This window comes from Garra rufa, chromosome 19 (assembly GCF_049309525.1).
Source record: "Garra rufa chromosome 19, GarRuf1.0, whole genome shotgun sequence".
Classification (NCBI taxonomy): domain Eukaryota; kingdom Metazoa; phylum Chordata; class Actinopteri; order Cypriniformes; family Cyprinidae; genus Garra; species Garra rufa.
The window spans coordinates 33,820,707-33,837,950 of record NC_133379.1 but is presented as its reverse complement, the minus strand read 5'-3'; the positions used below and the strand labels follow the sequence as shown (position 1 = coordinate 33,837,950).

Sequence of the window (17,244 nt, the reverse complement as noted above, 5' to 3'; positions counted from 1 at the left end):
CCTGGCCGGTGCCTCAGATGAGGCCGATGCACTTGGCTGTAATGGATCTGAGCGAATGAGAAAAGCTCTCGGCCTTGCTTTATAAATACCTACCGATCCGGTATCAAATAATTGTCTGCGCTTCGGTCCAAACAAGCATCTTTGGTTAATAATATCCACCTACTGTAGGTTATTTTTACTTTTGGGAGCTTTAAAATGATGAAAGAATTCATCATTCGCAATATTGCTGCTGTTGGATGGATGAATGGCGTGTGGAGGTATATCGAGTACCCGTATTGAGAGAGGGTTGACAGGCCGTTTTGCTTTTGTAACTGTAGCCTTGACAACCGAATGACAGACAGGCTGTATTGTCAGAGGTGGGATGGTTGCCATGTGACCATCTGTCCTGCTGGTGAATACTAAAGACGAGCATAGAGGACGTGACCCCGACACAATGGTTGTATATGGTCAAATGCGTTTTTCTGTCTCTCTACAGCGGCTACAGCTTTTCACCTCAATGTGGAATGGAGTTCTTTAAAGGGGTAATGTACACACAAATGAATTTTTGCCATTAATTTCCTCATGTCATTCCAGACTACTTCATATAATGCAAATGAATCAGGCACATACTGTATGTTCTAAAGGCATTAGGTAGCATTGTGTGAGAAATTGAAAAACACAAGTTGTTTTTCATTGATCATCGTTCTAACAGTGAGGTGTTCACTTAAAAATCGAATCAGTGAGTCGAATTTAAGAACTGAATCAGTCTGGATTGTGAACTAATGATTCAAACCGGTTTTATGAACTCAATGAACTCAAGTCACTGAAAAGATCTGACTCAAATGAACAGTTTGGAAGATTGCTACTACTATATGTCTTAATTTATTTATTTGGACCAAAATGAAAATTCTAGGTTGAATCTGAAAATTCTAGATGCATCGAAAATGCTTTTTAATAATTGTTTATTAATGCAATAAATAATATAAAATAATTTCGCCATTTTTATTCACTTTTGTTTACGTTATTATTGTTTTCCTTCATTTTTATTTATGTTTTACTCATTTTAGACCTTAGACTTATTTAATTTCAGTTAGTTTACAAGGCAACAATTGTAATTTTTTGTACATTTTAGTTTAAGCTTTAGTCATTTTATGTGCTTCTGTCACTTTTGTTTATTGTTTAATTTATTTTCAGTACTTTAACTTATTTTATTTTTGACTTAAAGGTGACATTTCTCATATTTGTGATTTTATTTTGTAATTTAAGTTTGCATGTAAGTTTTAGTCATTTTATGCATTTTTCATTTGTACTATTTTGTTTAAATTATTTATGTTTTGCTTTAGTTTTTAATTTGTTTTAGTAGTTTACAATGAAACGAGTCTAATTTAACGTTAAGTTTTTAATTAAATTCTGATTTTAAGCTGTAGTAGTTTTATGTGCTTCTGTTATTTTAATTTTTAGTACTTCAGTTTATTTTATTTCAGATTCGAAGGTGAAATTTCTAACTTTCATGAACATTTTTTAAATGTAAATTTTCATATTTCAGTTTTTTGTTTGTATTTTTTTGTTTTGGTTAAGTTATGTTTTGCTTAATTTCTATTTATGTTTTACCAATTTTAGATTTTCTACTTATTTTATTTCAGTTAGTTAACAAGGCAACAAGTGTAATCTAATTTAGTAAGTTTTTGTGTAAATTTTAGCTTAGTTTAGCTTCTGTCATTTTTATTAGTTTTTTTTTTGTCATTGTTGTTGTTGTTTTTTAAATTATGTGTTTTGCTTTAAGTAATTTCAGTTTAAATTTTTCTATTTAAGTAATTTTAGTACTTCAGCTTATTTTATTTCAGATTCAAAGGCGACATTTAGTTTTCGGGAACATTTTTTAAATTTAAGTTATGTATTTTTTAATTGTATTATTTTTTTTTGTTTAAATTATTTACATTTTACTTAATTTTTTATTAATGTTTTAGTAATTGAGTAACTTCAGCTTATTTTATTTCTGTTAGTTTGCCAAGCAACATGTCTCACTTAACATGTTGTTTTCTTAACACGTTTTAAGTTTTTAATGTAAATTTTATTTTAGGCTTTAGTTGTTTTTATGTGCTTTTTGTTGTTGTTGTTTTTTTTTTGTTTAGATTATTTGTATTTTGCTTTATATATATTCCTGTTTTAGTAATTGTAGTACTTCAACCTCAGACTCAAGGGCGACATTTCTAATTTTCATTATTTATGTTTAGCTTTATTTTTGTTTTAGTTTTTGTCATTATTATCCTTATTTTATTTCAGTTAGTTGCCAAGCCAACATTTCTGGGGTTTTTACTTAAGTATTTCTAATATTTATATTTTAGTTAACAAAAATGACTAATTATTTTATTTTATTTTATTTTATTTTAATATATATATATTTTTAATGATACTGAATTTTTTTAAATCCAAAATAACAAAAGAAAATTATATATTAAAATAAAATTAAAATATATTAATATTAAATATCAATATATTATTTTTAATCAGTTCTATGCAACAGAATCAGATTTAACTTATTTTTTATATTTATTTATATTTTGTTTTATTATATTTATTAATTTTTTGCCTTTTTTTCAAATACACAGCATCTGAGCAGAGCAAAGTGGGGAGTTTATGTATATGTGTGTGTGTATGTATATATATATATACAACTCATATTTCTTGCAGATAGATAGGTAGATAGATAAATAGTTTTTTTTCTGCTGGACATAACAGACACAGATTGTTCTTAACTTGTCGTGGCCTGCATTCATAAATTGGCCGTTCTTCAGCATTGTATCTGAGAAAAAAAAAACACAGACTTGGGCTATTTAAAGAGTACCAAGGGGCATCAATTTGGAAAAAGTGAGACACGCAGTCACAAAGACCTTCATTAGACTTTGGGACACGTCTTTGAGACAAGCCTTCAAAAAGCAACAGCAAAAAGCATCAATAATGCAAGACAACTTGCATGCCCCTAAAAATAGAGGTTAATCTGGGTTTAGAAATCAGAAGCCGTTTGATAGGGAGAAGGAATCTGCTCACATACAAATCCTGCTTTTCCACAACCTGTGTGATTAATTTATAAGCCAGAGATTTGACCCGAGCTCATCCGTTACCTGATAAATCCTGCCACTAAAAAAGAAGAAAACACACACAAAGTCACTCGAAACGGTGACGGAATTCTGGAAAGGTGACGTCAGTCGCGTCTGGAGATCTTCCATAGATTTTCCTTTCCCCCGGCCACAGAAATAGACTGGACAAGCAGGGAAAGCAAGACACGGATGACATGCAATATGGACGGCCGATAAAAGAAACCTACGACTGAGTCACGCGTGACAAAAGCCGATGACAAAAGAGCTCAGGCCACATCAAGTCAAGCATGTGCCCTTTCTGAAAACAATGAATAATGAATCTTACTAACCTCCTATTAATCTTTAAAGAACCACATCGAGATATTGAGTTTCCTAATGCTTCAGAACCAAAACAACACGCGTGAATGCTGTTGTCACTCATGCGGTGTTGCCGCTTCCAACATTTTCGGTTCACGGCTGGGACGTTATTAGAAGAAAATGAGCAAATCTTACAAAATTAAGTGGAAAAAAGCTTCGAAACAAAAGAGCAGCCAGTGTGGGTGAGAAAGAATAGCCACTGTAAATGAGCAGATGATACAGAAGCCTGCCAAGTGTGGCCAGTATCACACGGTTCAGGCTTTCAGCCATTAGAAGTAATAACGACTCCTATTCACTCTGTTTTTCTTTCCTCTCCATATCTTCTGTTTTCTCATTCTCACCTGTTTTCTGCTTTTCTGCTACTCTCTTTGATGTAAAGCCTATTTGGCAAGTGCGATCAAAGGCTCAATATCGTGTTTACCACCTGCAGAATTGAAGCATGGCCGTCTATAAATGCTATGAAGTTGCTAGTCATCAAATTCATTTAATTAAAGACTAGATGCCTTTTGCCTTCTCATGAAGTTATGTTAATATTAATATACTGTAGTATTATTAAACTGTTTATTTTAATATTCAATATTTATTTTAACAATATTTAGCTTTTATTTTAATATTCAATTTTTATCTAAATTTTCACTCAAGTAGTTATGTTCTTTTGTCAGTTTTATTCATTTTTGTTTGCATTATTGCTGTTTTGCTTAATTTTTGTTTATGATTTAGTAATTTCTAGAACTTTTAGAACTTATTTTATTTCAATTAGTTTACAAGGCAACATTTCTAATTTAAGTTTTTGTTATAGTTTTTTGTTTAAAATATTTGTGGTTTGCTTTATTTTTACTTTTGTTTTAGTAATTTTAGTATTTTAAGTTTTAAGTATTTTAGTTTTATTTCAGCTTCCAGGGTGACATTCCAAAAAAAAAAAATTGTTTACATTTTTTAAATTTCAGATTTAAAGATGAGTTTTTTATTTACGTGGACATTTTTTACATTTAAGTTTTCATGTAAGTTTTAGTCATTTATTGTATTTTTCATTTGTATTATTTTCTGTTATTATTATTTATTTTAATTATTTATTTATTTGAAATTCAGTTATAATTATAATACTTCTTAAACTTATTTTATTTTAGTTATAATTTAACCTCAAGTTTTTGTGTAAATTTTAGTTTAAACTTTAGTCATTTTATGTGCTTCTGTCAGTTTTATTAGTTTTATTTATTTGTGACCATGGACCACAAAACCAGTCATAAGGTTAAATTTGACAAAACTGAGATTTATACATCATATGAAAGCTCAATAAATAAGCTTTCTATTGATGTATGGTTTATTAGGATAGGACAATATTTGACTGAGATACATCTATTTGAAATCAGAAATCTGAGGATGCAAAAAAATAAAAAAGACTGAAAAAATCACCTTTAAAGTTGTCCAAATTAGGTTCTTAACAATGCATATTACAAATCAAAAATTACATTTTGATATGTTTACAGTAAGAATTTTACAAAAAATCTTCATGGAACATGAACTTTACTTAATTTCTTAATGATTTTTGGCATAAAAGAAAAATCAAAAATTTTGACCCATGCAATGTATTTTTGGCTATTGCTACAAATATACCCCAGCGAATTAAGACTGGTTTTGTGGTCCAGGGTCACATTTGTGTTTTGCTTTATTTTCATTTCTGTTTGAGCAATTTTAGTACTTCAACATATTTTATATCAGCTTCCAGGGTGGCATTTCAATTTTTTTTTACATTTTATTTTAAAAACAATTTAAGTTTTCGTGTAAATTTTAGTTTAAGCTTTAGTTGTTTTGTGTGCTTCAACTTGTTTTATGTATGATTCCAAGGCAACATTTCTAGTTTTTTTTTTGTTTGTTTGTTTTTTTTTTACATAATTTTCATGTAAGTTTTAGTAATTTTGTTATGTTTTTTGTTTTGTTTTTGTATTTATAATACTTTAACTTATTTTATTTCACTTAGTTGCCAAATCAACATTTCTAAATCCAAATTTATTTTCTTTTTTCTTTTTGTAAAGTTAAGTTTTTATGTAAGTTTTAGTTTTATGTACACATACATTTTATGTATTTTTTATTTGCATTAATTTTTTGTTTAAATTATTTATGTTAGCATTATTTTAATTTCAGTTTTCGTAATTATATTACTTCTACTCATTCTATTTTAGTTAGTTGCCAAGTCAACATTTCTGCTTTCCACTGCATCTAATGCTTATATTTCAGCTAACAAAAATCACTTTTAATCATTTTATTTTTGCATACAGTAATAACACGTGAATTGTGGTCATTTTCAAAATAACTTTCTCAAACCATGTCAGTTTGATGCCAAAATGTCAACCAATAAAAAAAAGCCTTTGTACCTTAAAGGTGCGTTAAGCAGTTTCTGAGAAATGCAGTTGATATTTGATATGAAATAACCAAAACAAACACGCCCCTACCCAAAAAGATCACACCCCTATCTTGATAGCTCCGCCCCCAAATTCACACACACACACACACACACACACACACACACACACACACACACACACACACACACACTCACACGTTGGGTTTACATGTTTTATGGGGACATTCCATAGGCGTAATGGTTTTCATACTGTACAAACCGTACTTTCTATTGCCCTACACCTACCCTACTCCTAAACCTAGCCCTCACAGGAGATTGTGCACACTTTTACTTCATCAAAAAAACTCATTGTGTATGATTTATAAGCCTGTTTCCTCATGGGGACCTGAGAAATGTCCCCACAAGGTCAAAATCTACTGGTATTCCTATCCTTGTGGGGACATTTGGTCCCCACAACGTGATGAATACCAGGTACACACACACACACACACACACACACACACACACACTTTGCAACACAGACACCTCCCCCATCATAAGTAGACACGTCCCTTACTGCTGATTGGCTAGAAACATGTTATGGTTCTGTAACTTTTAATGTGTATTTTTCATTTTAAGCAAGTTTCCAGAACACTCCCCTGTCTGCCATTGGCCAATCAAACAGATAGCTCCACCCCCCAAACCACTCCATTGGTTAAGCTAGTGTTGCTGAGGTAAGATGTCCAATCATCTCAATATTTTGAAAATGCCACAGATGCTTTTTTTCAGATCCAAGGACAATTAACTGTATTCTGAAATTAGAAAATGTACACACTTCAGCTTTAACTACTGAATTCTTCAAATTATCTCCTTAAGTTGTATACCATACAGTATGTATATGATTGCTAAGCATCTGCGTCCTTCGTACATTATGGCAGAAAGGTCAATCACGTTACATCACAGGGTTCAGAGCGATGTTAATCTCGTTCAGTGTGTGTTGGACATCTAATCCGATCTCACCTTCTCTCATCCCTGCTCTGATGTTGGAGGGCTTTACACAAACCATTCTGATCTGTTTCAGGGGTGGCATAGCCTAGCGGTTAAAGACCTGAAAGGTTTGTAGGATTAAATCCGTGAACTATCCTCATTGTGCTCTTGAGCGAGACATGTTGCTCCAGGGGGGGTTTTCCTGTAATAAGTGTACTGCGAGTCACATCGCATAAAAACATCAGCTAAATGTCAAGTAGTAGTTGCAGTAGAAATGGACTTCCAGCAGACATAATGGGTTATTGCTATTGTGCAGTATTGGCTGACCTCTGGAACGTCAAAAATAATGGATAGGTTTGTGATGTCATTACATGTGACCCTGGACCACAAAACCAGTCATAAGAATACATTTTTTAAAATTGAGATTTATACATGAAAGCTGAACAAATAAGCTTTCCATTGATGTATGGTTTGTTAGGATAGGACAATAACTATTTGAAAATCTGAAATCTGAGGTTGCCAAAAAATCTAAATATTGAGAAAATCGCCTTTAAATTTGTCCAAATTAAGATCTTACACTTTAAAAGGTTTTCACCAGATTCAACTTAAAAACTAAGTTGAGCAGCTGCCTTAACATTTTAAGTTAAATCAGTTTAAAACTACAAGTTATTTTAACTTATTACAATAAAAATTAGTTGATTTAAGTTGAAATGACTTAAGTTGATTTAACTTAAAAATTTTAAGGCAGCTGCTAAAAAAGTTTAAAAAGTTTTTAACAGTTTAAACCTAAAAATGTAAGTTCAGCAAGTGCCTTAAAATTTTAAGTTAAATCAACTTAAAACTACTGTTCATTTGAACTCACGAAAATAAAGTAATAGTTTAAATTACTTGTACTTTTTAATTCATTTAACTTATGAGTTGAAAGTACTTGTACTTTAAAGTTGATTTAACTTAAAATTTTAATGCAGCTGCTAAACTTAATTTTTTTAAGTTGAAACTGGTGAAAACTTTTTACAGTGTAGCAATGCATATAACTAATCAAAAAATACGTTTTGATATATTTACGGTAGGAAATTTACAAAATATCTTCATTGAACGTGATTTTTATTTAATATCCTAATGATTTTTAGCTTAAAAGTAAAATCGATAATTTTGACCCATACAATGTATTTTTGGCTATTGCTACAAATTTACCTGTTCTACTTAAGACTGGTTTTGTGATCCAGGGTCACATATTTCTACATATTTCTATGGTACACTGGCGTTTTACGTGAGAAAGTAGCTTTGGACTTGCTCTGGCACTTACTATTAATTCATTATGACTTAATTATTTACACACTATTGAACAGATGTGGCCATTTTGCCAAGTCTCCTTCTAACATGAGAATCTAGCAATTTATTAAGAAATATGTCAGTGTTGTATTTAGATGAGGTCGACTTTGATTTAGTATTTAGTTTAAACAGCTTTTAAAAATATTCTTTTATTAAACAGGATGGAATGTTTTAGATTGAGACGAGACAACTATGTCACTTCCTGAAGTATGATGTCATCGCTTTTGTTAGAGGGATTTTACAAGACTAACAAAATGAAAAGTGGCATTGAGGACACAGGAAAATAATAGTGTTATTTTAGTATCATTGAGATATGTGACCCTGGACCACAAAACCAGTCTTAAGTAGCATAGGTACATTTGTAGCAATAGCCAGCAATGCATTGTATGGGTCAAAATGATTGATTTTCCTTTTATGCCAAAAATCATTAAGATATCAAGTAAAGATCATGTTCCATGAAGATATTTTGTAAATTTCCTAACACAAATATATTAAAACTTAATTTCTGATTAGTAATATGCATTGCTAAGAACTTCATTTGGACAACTTTAAAGGCGATTTTCTCAATATTTAGATTTTTTCGCACCCTCAGATTTCAGATTTCCAAACAGTTGTATCTCAGCCAAATCCTAACAAACCAACCAAACATCAACTGAAAGATGATAATGCATAAATCTCAATTTAAAAAAAACTGACCCTTATGACTGGTTTTGTGGTCCAGGGTCACTTATGATTATAGTTTATATTACTATTATTTCTAATTAGTTTTTGGTTATATTTTAATTTTAGGTAAAGTTTTAGTAATTTTATTGTGTGCATGTCATTTTTATTTATATATATTTTTTAATGCATATAGTTTTTATTATTTTTTGTTTTACTTATTTTAGTACATAACCTTATATTTCCAGTTACATTTTATTTAATGTTATGAAACTGTTTTTATAAGGTTTTAGTTAACCATAATAACCCTTATAATATTGTTTGTTTGCTGTAATAATATAAGAATATTTTATTCTGCATATTAAGACATGCAGAAAGTATGTTTTATATATCTTGACTTGAAAATTAACTGCATATTAGGAACAACCCTGCTTTGGTAGTTATAGTGCCTTGGGAATGCAACATCTTGGAGTTGGGAGTTGTTTTGCTCTTACATGTTACACATGATATGCCAAAGCAAAGTACATCAAGTACATGGGATAAATAAAACAGTGAGACAGGTGGGAGTCGAGCTAATGACCCTGTACAGGATAGAGTTCTCCACATTCATGGACAGCGTAGAGATACTTTCAGCACCATGGAGAGCGTTACAGGCTGAAATGATCAGACACACCATTCTTTCTGCTTCTTATCTATCTATCTATCTATCTATCTATCTATCTATCTATCTATCTATCTATCTATCTATCTATCTATCTATCTATCTATCTATCTGTCTCTCTGTCTGTCTGTCTGTCTGTCTGTCTGTCTGTCTGTCTGTCTGTCTAGCGTAATGGAGTGAGAAATTGGAGACTTCAAACCACCATTTGGACTAAACAACTCCAAACTGACAGTGTACTCTGTAAAAAAAATGTTTATGTATGTTTATCTATATTAATTACGGTAAAAACTGGCAGCTGTGGTTACCAGACCTTTGCTGTCAAAACAGTATTATTTCAAACATTTTGCTGACTGTATCATTTTCGTTCCTAACTGTATATGTCATGAAATTACGATGTTTACATACAAACCTATTTGAGCTATTAATATCTTTTGATACTTTTCAGTAAAAATGTTTATTACTGTAAAATAAACAAAAAAATAACTCTAAATTATCCAAATTAGCCTCTCTAACAACTATGACAAATAAAAATAAGAACAAATGTGGTGGTTTATGCACAAAAATAATTCTGGGATACTTATAAAAACATAATGTGCATATTTTAGAGTAAACATTTATACAGTATTTTTTTTTACCATGTATGGTAAGGTAAACCACAGCTAACCCTATTTTTCAAACATTTTTGCAGTATATATTAATTTATCCATCCACCTGTCAGTATATCTATCTATATATCTATCTATCTATCTATCTATCTATCTATCTGTCTGTCTGTCTGTCTGTCTGTCTGTCTGTCTGTCTGTCTAGATAGATAGATAGATAGATAGATAGATAGATAGATAGATAGATAGATAGATAGATTTCTGTCTACATTGGCGCAATGGGGTGAGAAACTGTCTGAGACTTCAAACCTCCAAGTGAACTCCAGTGATGCACAACAATATGAGATTATGCTTTTGCTCCTGTAACAATTTCCTTCCTAACAAGCTATTTGCCAATAATCTACTGTCGAATGGTCAATTCTTTGTCGGTAGTAGAATAAATCGAGGTAGATTGGCTAGTCAAGTTGTGCATGAACCATTCTGGTGGGGGGCATTGGGTTTGAAAATCCCGTCCATTCACCTGACTAACGCGATTAGCGTTAAACTGCTTTAGATCAACTGTCCCAGCGCTAAAATTGGCATGGGCTGTTACCTGGTGAGAGCCACACGGGATCACACAGAGCCACGAGATAAAACAATAGAATAATCCGGCGTGCTTCTGCCTGAAAACAAGACGTGATCTCGCAGCCACCCTTCTCGTTCCTTCTCATCTCACGGCAGACACTAAGAGCTATGTGTTTACAATGCCAAAGAGTGGTGCATCATTCCCTGCGCGCGCCAGCAGCACACACGTCTTACACAACAGCAGAAATGAATGCCCAACGATGGCAGGTCGGAGACGTCCCATGATGACTGGCGTGCCGTGTATTCACCGAGATGACATTCACCCCTGCTCGTGCCAAGGGCATTGCGTGCGTTCAGGTTCTGGTTCCCCGACACGCCACGCGAAACGAGCGCAAACGCGCCGCGCGGCGCACGCATAGCCCATTTTGCTGTGACCTGAGTGTGCGTGGGAAGGTGACTTTCCACACTCCTTACCTAAAATCACTATAGGGATGAATGATCCAATATCCAGCCGTCTGCACTCTCTCTTGCTCTTTCTCCACGGCTTTCTGACTGCCGAACATCCTCAAGGAGAACTTATTCACCCCGGGCTGCATCATGGCTCCAAATTGCCGCTGCATAAACCCGTGTTGCCTGGACGCGGCATCTATATCGTCAAAGCCGACCATGGTTTCTTCCCGGTCCCCCTTGCCACCCACTGAGTTGCCGTGGTCTTTCATGTTCTGGCTGCCCATGCTGTTCTTCAAGATCGAGTCTTGCCTCTGGAACACATTATTCCCATCCGCTTTCTCCTCTTTGTTGCTCGAGAACGAATTGGATTTGTCTTCCATGGCGGTTTCAGAACGTGCTGTCTCCGGATGCGGAGGACAGGCTACGCGCAAAAGTCGAAAGGAGCAGCTGGCGGCTCTTCTGTTTCATTGGACGTCCCTCAAACCACCGCTGCCTCCACTGCGAGTGCTGCTGCACAACTGAGAGGCAGAGTAGTGGTGAACCCGACGGGATCAGCTTTCTTGGGCTGCTGCCATCTACTGTCGGGATTGAGCGCGGCCCGCGTCCCGTGGCTCTCCAAGCGTGTCGCGGACGCGGACGCGCTGCCATAATGCGCCGCTCCGATATGCTTCCAGACTGAAAGCGTGCCAAAGGAATACGATTTGAACATCATGCTGGAGATGCAAATCAGGGTTATGTAAAGCGTTTGGGAAGGGCATGTTTTATTACGAGGTGAATTCAAATGGTAATTATATTATGAAAAACTAACATCCCTGTGGTTAAGTCTGTCTATAAAATATCATGTGTCAGGGATTTGTGGTATGACAGAGTCGTGTATCGTTTAAAAAAATTAATTCATTTTGTATTATATATTTTATGTTGACATTTATCTGGAAATTCAAGAACTAAAAATGTATTTTAATAACAATTCAGGTTATGCATATTTTTATTTAGAATTTTTGTATCTAGTGAATTTATGTCTCATTTGACTCTTTTTTTTTCTTTTTATGTCCACAAACCAAAGGATGATTATTTGAACAAAAGTTTGGCATCAGTTAAATTTTTCATTATGTAACAATTAAAAAATAAAAGTCTCTAAACGATATACCTCATAATATAAAACAGTTCTGATGGTTTGACAAAACCGCGCATCGTTTTAAAAAATGTTTATACATTTTGTATTATAGATTATATGGATATTTTAATGGGAATTCAACAAACATACTTTATATTTTAATAATCGTGTAGGTTATGTAGGCTATTTATATATGTGTGTGTATATATATATAATTTTATTTAATTCAGTGAGTTAAATGTTATAACTGAAGGGTATTTAATATCATTTGGATCTTTTCTCTTTTTTACTTGATGTCCACAAGCCAAAAGATTATTTGAAAAAAGTTTGGCATCAGTTCAATACCAATTTCTCATTAACAGATATAAAAGAAACGTCTCTAAACAATATAACTAATAATATAAAACAGTTCTGACTGGATGGAAATTATATTATGAAAGACAAACATCCTTGTGGTCAAGACTGTCAATAAAATATCATTTGTTGTTTGTGGAATGACAAAATTGTATATCAATTGTATACAGTTTGTATTAAATATTATGTAGATATGTTGCTATAAATTCATTAAAAATACTTTATATTTTAATAACCATGTAGTTAATGCTATTTTATTATATTTTATTTTATTTTATGACTCCTTTCTCTTTTTTACTTGATGTCCACAAGCCAAAAGATGATTATATGAACAAAAGTTTGGCATCAGTTCAAAACCAATTTCTCATTATGTAACAGATGTAAAAGAAAAGCCTCTAATCAGTATAACTAATAATATAAATCAAGTCTGACTGGATTGACGGTCCTAATTGTATTATGAAAGACTATCTTCTCTGTGGTTAAAATCTCATGATAAATGGGGTTTGTTTTATGGAAGAAACAAAAATGTGTGTATATATTAAAGATTTTATATATTTTGTATAATGTAACCAAAAGTCCTAGTTATTTTTCTGCAAATTCAGTAAATATAATTTAAATTTAAATATTTTATTTATATCCAGTGAATTGATATGCTATAACTGAAGGGTATTTAATCTCATTCGACTCTCATTTTATCTTTTTAGTTGATGTCCACAAGCCAAAAGATTATTATTTAAACAAACATTTGGCATCAGTTCAAAACCAATTTCTCATTATGTAATAGATGCAAAATAGTCTCTAAACAATATAACTAATAATATAAAATGATTCTAACTGGACTGACAGTCATCATTTATTTTATTTTATCAGGGCCAACAATGTTCATACTACCTCTATGCCATGTGCAGAATTAAACTATTGATAGGAAAGAAGAAAGCAAGCAGTATATTGGAGAGAGAATAGGTTTTTAATGCGTCTATAGAGAAAATGCTCTAATTTGAACTAAAAGACTGAAGGTAAGTGACTACGGTATAAACAGTATAGCCAAATCTCCAGTTGACACATTTTTAACGTCACATGATAGCCTTCATTGTACTCTCAGCCCAATGACAAGACTCACATAGCTATTTTAAATTCAAGACTGTCCACCTGTAAATCTAGTTCCAGGCTCTAAATCCACTGCCAATATGGGGACATTTAAATCTGAGGTAAGAAATGTTGATAAAACAGTTTGAGATATGGCTAACTAATCTTTTCAGGTCTTGAAAACCTGCTTTCATTTGGTTCTTTCAACCATGAGAGAACCGCTCCCTATTAACACTGGAAGCACTGGCCCTGAACTGATCGTTTTCCCAAAATAAAGCTTTTCTTGTGAGTGCTCTGATATTATCTGCGAGAAATGTAAAAAAGGCTACTTTATGGACCCCGCCTAAACATTTTGGTTTAAGTGACGTCCCTTAAATTTTTAAATATGTAGTGTTTCAATATCAGCTTGTCAAATTGATCGCATTCTCTTTACAGTCCTTTCAGGCTGTTCCCGAATTGATTCAGAGAGGAAAATAGAGTTGATGATGATGGCGATGAAGATTTGCGCATGCTGGACTTGCATGCCCATTTTGGACATAGGACATTATGCACATCCAACGAAAACTGTTAACTGATGAAATCCAGACTACATCCACCTGCTACCCTGGCATCCTGCTGTGATGGTGTGTGTGAGGCTTAAAACATTTTCCCCACATTTTCTCATTTTGCACATGATGATTTTGAACCTGGTCTCACCAAATCCAAAGGTAAAATCAGAAGCTATATTGTAGATTCAGTGAACCCGAGGCAATTTCAGCATATTAACTGCTTGTAATTATTCCTTAGATTGCAAAACTGAATTTTCAGCACCTTTAATAATTATTTTACCAAAATATGAGGGATCATACAAAATGCCTGCTTGATTCTCAGTACTGTGTTGTGTTAGCTGAATGAGCCACAGCTGTGTTTTTTTCTTTAGTGATAGTTCATGTTTACCTTGTTTGTCCTGGTTTTTCAGCATTTTTGTGTATTTGAACTCTTTCCAGCAATGACTGTATGATTTTGAGATCCATCTTTTTTTTTTTTTTACACAGAGGACAACTAAGGGACTCATACACAACTATTACAGAAGGTTCAAACACTCACTAATGCTTCAAAAGGAAACATGATGCAAGAGCCTGGGTGTGAAAACTTTTGAACAGAATGAAGAAGTGCAAATTTTTCTTATTTTGCCCAAATATGATATTTTTCTCATTTAGTACTGCCCTTGAGAAGCTACTTATATGTTTCCAAGAAGACATAATTAGTTAAATTTAGCCTGATCTTCAATTTTTCAAAAGTTTTCACCCCCAGCTCTAAATGCATCATGTTTCATTCTGAAGCATCAGTGAGCATTTGAACCTTCTGTAATAGTCGCATATGAGTCCCACAGTTGTCCTCAGTGTGAAAATATGGATCTCAAACTCATACAGTCATTGTTGGAAAGGGTTCAAATGCCGAAAACCCAAAGAATTTGTAGGACCTGAACATTTTTTCTGAAGAACAGTGGGCAGTTTAATTGTTCAGGACAAACAAAGGACTCATGAACAACTATCACTTAAAAAAAAAGCTGTAGATTATTCAGGTAACAACTCAGTATTATTATTTTCTCTTGTGGACTATATGTAAAGGTGAAATATCTTCTTCAGGTCAGTACTAACTAAAAAATAGCATGCATTTTATATGATTCCTTTTATTTTGGTAAAATAATTAACATTTTGTATGTAAAATTTTGACTTCAATAGTAATACTTTATAAATCATTTTAATATGCTGATATGCTGGTACATTTCTTATGATCAGTGTTGATTCATTTTCTAAATCTTTGATGAATAGAAAGTTCAAAACAGCGTTTATTTGAAATAGAAATGTTTTGTAATATTATGTCAGTTTTGTTTATCCTTGCTGAATAAAAATACAATCTCGTTACAAAACTGTAAACCTATTCTTTATGCATTTGCTTAATTGTGGAAAGTTTGTGGATTCTATTAGTCATAAAGTTTAGAAAGTCAGTTTATGATTTATGATATTCAAATTTCAAAACCTTGCCTTGTTTCCTGGGCACAGATGGTCGTGGACTGCATTACAACAAAAATGATGATTCACTACTGGAAAATCTGTGTACAGGGAACTTCCTGCTAATGGGCAGCATTCATATGAAGACCATCCAGTGCAGCGCATTTGGCAGTGAGGTCATTATATAAGTTGACATTCCTTTTACTTCCTCCATTTTGCTTCTAGCCAAAGTTTTGCCTGGATTAGTTGGCATACCAACTGTTCCCTTCCAGGGCAGTCCAGAATGCTTGTGTAACTTTAGTTTTGGGGCAAAGTCTTGCGTAATTTATAAACACAAGGTAATAACGTGCAGAGACTGACCACGGAGCTTAAGCGCTGCTGGATCACGTGTACGGGGGGGCCGAAAGAAACTCTGGCATATGCAAAGGTCTCGCTGGACAAAACTGCAACAGATGAGACAAGTGAAGGGCATTTCAAATCACTGCTGCGTGTTTTTATATAAAAAAAAATGTGATCTGATGCTCTCAAGCTAATTAATACAACTGAATTTGGCACAGATGTTGGAAGCTGAATTGCTTTGCATCCTGTGAGGCTAATGTTCTCATGTGCACCTATTAGGTTACATTCACTCATGTGATATTTTACCCAGATGTGAAACATTACATGGTATTCATGCCAGCTATTCCTCACACAACAAATATAGCCTACCGCTATATAAAAAAACCCATAAGCATTGTGTTTCAAACAGACAGACTATTTCCGCTTACATACACAGTGCTGGATATAGTAACTGATTACATGTAATCTGGATTATGTAATCAGATTCCAAAAGTTCTTGTGATTAGATTATATTACACTTTCAAGTACTTATAATCAGATTACGGTTACTTTTTTAATGATTGCATGATTACATAATAGGCTGTTATTTAAACAATGGCAATTGTCTCAGTTCTAAATTTTTCTCTTTTATATTTTCCTTTTTATAATCTTACTGCTATATACATTCAGAAACTCTTCCAGTTGCACACACCAGCTACTAGTGAGGTGACTATAATTACACAGAATATGAAAGGGTCACTCAATTAGTCCTGTTGGAGAAACCCTGGTCTAATATAATGTTTAATGCATTTTATGTTGTTGATAAGAAAAAAAAAATGATATATATATTTTTTAAGTTAGGTCAAAAGTAATTTAAAAGTAATTAGAATACATTACCTAATATGTGTAATCCAACAGATTAGAGTTCTCTTGTAAATGTGTGTTGAAGACTGACATGAAAGATAAGAAATTGTTGAATAAAGTCAATATTTTTTTTTTTTCTTTGAGCACAAAATTATTTTCGTGGCTTTGTAAAATTACGGTTGAACCATTGCTGTTATGTGGACTATTTTAATGATGTCTTTACTACCTTTCTGGGCCTTAAATGTGGTAGTTGAATTGCTGTATATGCAGGCTCAGAAAGCTCTTGTATGTCATCAAAAATATCTTAATTTGTGTTTTGAGGATGAATGAAGGTCTTATGGGGTTGGAACGACATGAGAGTGAGTAATTGAATTTTCATTTTTGGGTAAACTATGCTTTTAATGCACTTCATGAGGTCAAAACATAGTCAGAATATATTACCTAATACCTGTATGTGTAATCCATCAGATTACATTACTTGTA

General features: G+C 33.1%; 1 protein-coding gene across 1 annotated transcript in view; it reads right to left on the bottom strand.

The window, feature by feature from the left end:
• hcn1 (hyperpolarization activated cyclic nucleotide-gated potassium channel 1) overlaps positions 1–12,636 on the bottom strand; it is a 254,752-nt gene extending 242,116 nt beyond the window's left edge. Inside the window, exon 1 of the mRNA XM_073824033.1 lies at positions 11,056–12,636. Coding sequence (XP_073680134.1) covers positions 11,056–11,411 — 356 coding nt within the window. The 5' untranslated portion in view covers positions 11,412–12,636. The remainder of the gene's footprint in view (positions 1–11,055) is intronic.
• Positions 12,637–17,244: the final 4,608 nt, after the last annotated feature.